The following is a 7,334-nucleotide window of genomic DNA, read 5'->3' on the forward strand; positions in this document are numbered from 1 at the left end:
TACTAGCATTAATCAAGTAAGTCAGTATGTTGTGATTATACCGTCACAATTTCTGCATAGGTTATAAATGTATAAGGGGGTGTATAAGGGACATGACAGGTAGACGATGGAGGCCTATGAAAAGGCTGGCTTTAAAATGGGCTCATTGTTCAAGACCTTAACACCTTGTTCACACCTGGTATTATTTCATAAAACTCTCAACTCTTAAACGTGTCTTTAAATTCCTCCCACATGTTATATTATGGTCCTTTACTTTTGATCCTTGTAATAAACATATCTTCAGATGTACGTCAATGATGTGACTCAAGCTCTATGAAGCACATGATAGTGATTAAAGGTTGCAGTAGTATACAATATAATAAAACATTAACCAGATGACAAGTCAAAGAAAGCAAAGGAAAGACATTTTTTTAAATGTTTATTACCCCGACCATATCTGACCTTCGATCAGCACCAGCCCCTATCTCTGACGTACGTGAAGCCTTCTCTTACCCCAGCAGCGTCTTCACGTCCAACCTTTGACCGCGTACACTCAGTGTACTCAGTGCACTCAGTGTTCTATGGGTCTCAGTGAGTCAGGGTTTCTTATGCACACCGAGTCAGACACAGGGCATGTGTGCGTGTTTGTGTTCAGGGCGCTGCAATCATCTCTACTTACGTTCTAGGGTACTACCTCTCCCGAGAAGGTAAAGCTCATGCATGGAGGTCACTGGTCTTCAGGGTAAAAAATGCACAGCAATACAGCTGACAACTGAAGAGGCGTCAACGCAGTGTCAGGGGTCATGTAAAGATAAATGTACTGCATACATACTGCAGTTTTGTCCACTTGGAGAAATGTCCGCCTTCTCAGTGATTTGCTTTCCAAGAAACCCGCTGGCTTGAGTCCCTCCACCACCCATGAAGCACTTAAGAGCATCACATGGTCTCTCAGACAGCAGTGTACTGTGGACATAAGACCTGGAGGAAATCATCCTCCATTGAGCAGGGAAATTTCAGGTTCTTCCAGTTGTGCATGTTTGAATGCTGAGCAGCAGAGAATATAAGATCACACTTTATTGATCCCTGGAGGGAAATTAGGGAGAACGAGCACACATTTCTCACTGTCAAGGAAGGAAAATTTGTTTTTGATTAACTGTTTAATAAGGAAGAGACCGACGCTGCATCTGAAACGCCAGACTAGCCTAGTATATTAACATCTTTAGTATGTCTGAAACCATAGTATGTTCAGATAGTGTGTGAAAAGTACCAGGATGATAAACTACACACACCTATATACACAGTATGCAAATTTGAAGGGATTTGTTTATTGCTATTTTCCATCTGTAAATACATTTCACAGTCAAAGCAGAGTAATTGTTTGATTTACAGTCTTTCTTTGGCAGGGAGTTCCTCAAAAGAAACACACACACACACACATGCCCTGGTCCATGCAAAGTATACATTGTCAATTAAATAGTTAAACTTAAACTGAATTTTCTCTTAACTGAACTGATACTAAAATCAGATAATCCAAAGGGAACTGAAATTAAAATGAATGGAAACAACATTGAAACTTGGTTTCATTTTTTTTCATAATTGTCTGTGTAAAAGCATACTTGACAAAATGATTGATAGTTAAACTTTAATGTAATATTTCATTTACAAGACTTTAGCAGCATTAAAGGATATACAATAATGACTTGATTCTAGTTTCACTATCTCTCTACCTATAGTACTTTATAGACAGGTACGGAAATGGAATCCAAAAAAATAAAAAAATAAATCTTCTCAAGTGGTGTCCGTGGTCTAATGTGTATGAAATTGAGCAGGCCTGTGTGGGGATGTTTATAGGGACAGCTAATCAAAACAAAAAAAAAGATAAGGCACATGGACCCACATGGGGGGTTGTGAGAGAGTGACTGAGTGTTCCCATTACGCACAATGTTTTGTTTCGTTCCACAAGGATTTAGTTTCGTTCCATAAGGAAACGGAGTGGAACAGCCGAGGACAGACCAGCGCGCCTGCAATGGTGCGTATCGGGGCGGCCCCATGATCTGTGTTCCGCTGTGCGCTCATCACGGGCGCCGTGGACACGTTCCTCATGAATATGTATATCTTACCCAGACAATCTGCTACCTCGATGCCAATTCACACTTATTAAAAAAAACGTGCCTGATAAAAAGGGCACCATGGGGCGGGTGCTCGCCCCCCCCTGCACGTGCCTGAAATTGAGGGTCCCTGATATGAAAAAGGTGGAGAATCACTCATGTTAAGGTGTCCCTCACTGTCTACATAGCAAGCTGCAGGCCTCCATCCACCACCAGGACCTGTCCTGTGATGTAGGGAGACTCCAGGAGGAACAGGACGGCCTTGGCTACCTCCTCCGGTTCTCCAAACCTCCCCAGGGGAATCGTACGCAACTGCTCCTCCTTCAGCCCAGCAGTCATGTCAGTACGGATGAAGCCTGCAGTAAATGTGGGACATCGTTATGACATGGACAGAAGGGATGACACAAAATCATGAGGGGGCAGTGCAAACGTGGGTGGAGAAAACAATTTGAGTTGTCGTAACAGAAGGGCAAGGAAAGCAAAGTATGTGAAGGAGGTGGTAACCTGGAGCCAGCAGATTGACCCTGACGTCGCGTGAAGCGACCTCTTTGGCCAGGGAGCGAGTGAACCCCTCCAGACCTGCCTTACTGGCACTGTACACACACTGGCCAGCGTTCCCCTTATGGCCCACCACAGAACCTGCACTCAAAAAACCAACACAGACAGGATGGTTTTTTTTTCCACATGTAGTCTTAATAAAAAAATGTAAAAGAATACAAAATAAAAAATATAATGGAAAAAAATATAATAAAAATCACACACACACACACACACTGATGTTGCATGGCAGACACCAAATGCTTGATGTCAACATCCAGTTTATTCCTGTATTTCGTCTTCGATGCCACAAGCGCTGAAAAGCCAGTCTCACACAGATACGTCGGCGGGAGAGGCATCAGAAACCGCGCAGCTCTGTTGGACAGATCCGGATACTCAGAAGCATCACATCAAGCCAAAAGGTTTGTCAGGTACTTCTGTGAGAAAGCCAGTTTTAATGCGCTCTCACAGGAGAGATCCACAAGATAGTCCTTCTCTTTTGCGCTCAGGCCTGCGAGCGTCTCATCACTGTGGCTGGCGAAGGGTTTTTTTTCGATCCAGCTGCACTGCACATCTGGGATGGGGAAGTATTTGCGCAGCTTGGTCCTCAAACCGTGCAGGTGCTCTTTAACATGATTCATCACGGTGACGGGAAGCCTCATTTCTTCCTTTGTCAAAAAATCGGACAGATTCTCAAACGAGTCAAAGTGTGACTTGTTTGGTCAACTCGCATGGCCCACATCTCCATTTTTCTTACGGTCACTTCTATTTTTTTCTGGACATTGAACTCGTCACTGCTTTTCCTTGGAGACTGAGGTGGAGTCCAATTAAGTGGCTGAAAATGTTGGCCAGGTATCCCAATTTAGCTAGCCACTCAAAATCGAGGTGTCGAGGAAAAACACCTTCACCTCATCACGCAATTCAAAGATTTGCATCAGTACCTCCCCCTTGAGAGCCACCGGACTTTGGTGTGTAACAGAAGCTGCTTATGGTCACTGCCCATCTCGTCACATAAAACGGGAAACAAAGGCTATTGTAGTGGGCGGCTTTTGATGAAGTTGACTCTGACGGCCTCATCGAGAACAGGCTTTAGATCTGCATAATTTTATTTACAGCCAGTGCTGCTACGAGTGGAGCCACAGCTTCCACCCGGGTGATGACTCCACTGTGCTGGCCCAGCATCGCATGGGCCCCATCAGCGCTCACTCCTACACATTTGGACCAATCGATCCTGTTTGAAACTATAAACGCGTTCAGAATGTCAAAAATGGCCTCAGCAGTTGACAAGTAGGGAAAGATTTTCATAACAGGAACTCTTCTTTTATCTCTCCATTGTTTTTATACCTTATATAGGCAAGCAGGTTTGACAGATTTGTGATGTCTGTTAATTCATCCGGTTGGAGGGCATAAAAACGACTCTTGTACACTTGTTATCAGCTCACATTCTCTGCCATCTGGTCAATCCTGCATCTGACTGAGTTATCAGACAATGAGATGAGGTTGATTGGCTTGCACGCCTTCTCTCCCATCCAGCTGCTCTTGACACGGTGCTGGGAGACACAGCAAACCTTCTTGCCACAGTGCGCATTGATGTGCCATCCTGGATGAGCTGCACTACCTGAGCTTGTGTGGGTTGCAGACATTGCCTCATGCTACCGCTAGTGGTGAGGCCACTGGCAAAATGCAAAAGTGACCAAAAATCAGCCAGAAAAGATGAGGACAGGGAAATGGTCTGTGGCCACCACCTGCAGAACCATTCCATTATAGGGGTTGTCTTGCTCATTGCCTCTCATTTCCACCTGTTGTCTGTTCCATTTGCACAACCGCAGGTTAAATGGATTCACAATCAGTGTTGCTTCCTAAGTGGACAGGTTGATATCCCAGAAGTGTGATTGACTTGGAGTTACATTGTAATGATTATGTGTTCCCTTTATTTTTTTGAGCAGTGTATCTCATTGTCATCTACCAAGTGGGGCGATATTTTCAAGGCATTCCAGGACTGAATTAGGTAAAAACCGTGTTCTATGGACAATAACAGCAACACTTCATTGTACCTATGTTGACGATGGCGGCTCCCGGGCTGTGGAGCAAGCTGCGTAACGCGGCCTTGCAGGTCAGCATGGTCCCCAGCAGGTTGGTGTGAAGCAGAGCCACCATGTCCTCTGCCTTCGTCCTCAGTAAGAGAGAGTCTCTGTGAAGAAGACACACATTCAGCCTAGGTTGGACATCACACACACACACACACACACACACACACACACACACACACACACACACACACACACACACACACACACACACACACACACACACACACACACACACACACCTGTTAATGCCCGCCGCGTTTACCAGGTAGGAGATGTTTCCCTGGTTCTTGTGGATGGTCTCGAACGTCCTCTGTACATCCTGCTCCTGGGAAACATCGCAGCTAAACGCTGTGTGATCAGCTGGACAGCAAATGCATCCGTCAGTGAGAGAATGACATCAGGGAAGCAATAAGTGCTCCACAGTTCTTCTTAAAACCCTTTATTTGTTAATTATTGTCTCAATGAGTTAATGTGCGTGTATGATTGTGATTGTGTGTGTGTGTGGGTGTGTGTGTGTGTGTGTGTGCTCATACTCTTGGGGAATTGCTTGGAGGCATAAGTGCAAATATTTTCTTTTGCAATAAGCATGAAAAGACATATCCACCTCAATATTTTTCCACATTTTCAAGGTGTAAATGTTGATTTGTACTGGAGTGTATTCAGTAGAATTGTCTGCTGTTTTCTCAGCCATCTCAATGACACTAGTCTTTTGGCAAAACTTTACAGACATGTTTTGTTAATGGAACAATGAATAAACAAGCTATGCAAAGCAAAACTGCACTGCAAGTGGAGATAAAGAGCGACACAATGAGGTGTGCGTGTGTGTACGTGTACGTGTGTGTGTACGTGTGTGTACAATTGTGTACGTGTGTGTGTTTGTGTGTTCATATACCCCCATCCAGAGAAGCCACTGTGGCCTGGGCAGCGTCTCTGTTCCTGGACACCACGGCCACCTTACAGCCCCTGGACGCCAGCAGGACGGACACGGCTCTGCCGATGCCCCTGGAGCCTCCGCACACCACAGCCAGCCTGGACATGTCTCCTGCAGGCGGGGTAGGTCAAGGATTCCTTCTCAACCCATTTCCAATCAAGGACTCTCAATTTGATAAAGGACACGGACCCCGTGCCTCTGGGACCCCAATCGGAGAAGATTTTACACGATTTAGTCCAAACCTCCACGCCGGTCTATACTGTAGTGAGGGCGACGACAGTGAAACCAGGATCAAAACGGTCGTTATTGTACATTCGTCATCTCTTAAATAACAGTGAAGTTGAACTATTAATCATTTTGCTGGGGACCCCTGGGGAGTCCCCGGACCCCACGTTGAGAACCACTGGAATAAACTAAACACCTCAGCTAATGGGTTGAAGAGAAATAAAAATGAATAAATAAACACTTTCACCGGGAGGAATTCAAGACTTGCTGATGTGAAGGGAGTGGGACTCGTCTGGAGGTCGGACATGTTGATGACGCGCTGACAGTGAGGTCCGCGTCATGACACCAACAGCCATCGGTCACAACTAGAAAAAAATGTTTATCTTGCAGTTTAGTTGTATATCGGCAGTTTTTTGGGTTTTTTTACCTTTCACTGTTTCCCTCCCGTGTCTCTGATATGAGTATCTTGTCCGGTAAATTAATTGAAGAAACAAGTCCTCGTCCTACCGGGATCGACGCTCATGGAGGACGCCATTTCTTTTTTCTACTGCCGCACATGCGCACTTGTGTGTACTCACCACGAGGTGGCGCAATGTGCGCAGCACGAAGATGGAGTCGATTCGCAATACGCGCTACGAGCTACTGTTTTAGTTTTTTAATCAACGTGGACTAATATTGTTTCAATTGTCCAAACTTTTAGGCGATTGGAATTGGTGAAATTCACAAATTTCAAAATACGTTTAAAAAAAAGGTGAAATAATTAATTAATTAATGATGTTGACAACAATAATAATAATTATAATAACAATGATTATATTAATTACAATACTAACAATAATAATAACAACAATAACATAATAATAATAATAGTTATATTAACAATAAGAATAATAACAATAATAATCATAACAATAATACTATTAATAACAATACAGACAGTAATGATGATAACAATAATATGAATAACAATACAACTACTAATATAAATATTAATAACAATACATACAACAATAATAACAATAATACTATTAATAACAATAAAGACAGTAATAATGATAACAATAATATGAATAACAATACAACTACTAATATAAATATTAATAACAACACTAACAACAATAATAACAATAATAATAATAACAATAATAATAAAAATAATAATTTGTGTCAATTCTCAGGTCTTTATATTTGTATTTGTAAATTGGAGGCTGAAAGAGAAATCAAGAGTTATTCGACAAATGCTTGATTTATATTTATTTTTAATATTTTGTCAGAAGTAAATGGTGTAATATGGTTCCTTCTTCTTTCTTTCCAACTCCATAGCTTTGCCACAAAGACACAGGTTTGCTGCGATTCCTGTGCATGTGCTTGAACACTTTCTCACCACCAGGGGGAGACATGATTCACACATTATTTTGGCAGCCAGCTGTTACTGGACCGGACACTTGGCAGGATGGCGGAGAA

The 7,334-nt window shown here is 43.0% G+C and overlaps 1 protein-coding gene across 2 annotated transcripts; it reads right to left on the bottom strand.

Annotated features, from left to right (window-relative positions):
- Positions 1 to 1,284: 1,284 nt before the first annotated feature.
- Positions 1,285 to 6,414, bottom strand: cbr4 (carbonyl reductase 4). 2 transcript variants are annotated; one of them, XM_079999225.1, is made up of 6 exons: positions 6,298 to 6,414; positions 5,607 to 5,756; positions 4,954 to 5,074; positions 4,679 to 4,815; positions 2,592 to 2,726; positions 1,285 to 2,443 (listed from the first exon to the last, which is right to left on the bottom strand). In XM_079999225.1, the coding sequence occupies exons 2-6, from the start codon at positions 5,749 to 5,751 to the stop codon at positions 2,268 to 2,270; spliced, it is 714 nt and encodes a 237-aa protein (XP_079855351.1). In that variant the 5' UTR covers positions 5,752 to 5,756; positions 6,298 to 6,414; the 3' UTR covers positions 1,285 to 2,267. The 2 variants fall into 2 exon arrangements, with proteins under 2 accessions (XP_079855351.1, XP_079855350.1); XM_079999224.1 differs by having other exon boundaries at positions 4,679 to 4,839.
- Between the last annotated feature and the right edge of the window lie 920 nt (positions 6,415 to 7,334).

This window comes from Zeus faber (genome assembly GCF_960531495.2).
Source record: "Zeus faber genome assembly, chromosome: 1".
Classification (NCBI taxonomy): Eukaryota; Metazoa; Chordata; class Actinopteri; order Zeiformes; family Zeidae; genus Zeus; species Zeus faber.

Coding starts and splice junctions, on each gene's coding strand:
- cbr4 (XM_079999224.1), bottom strand. CDS start 5,751: ATGTCCAGGCTGGCTGTGGTGTGCGGAGGCTCCAGGGGCATCGGCAGA. Junction 4,840..4,953: donor AACGCGGCGGGCATTAACAG/GTGTGTGTGTGT, acceptor TGTCCAACCTAG/GCTGAATGTGTGTCTTCTTC. Junction 2,444..2,591: donor GGTCAATCTGCTGGCTCCAG/GTTACCACCTCC, acceptor CATTTACTGCAG/GCTTCATCCGTACTGACATG.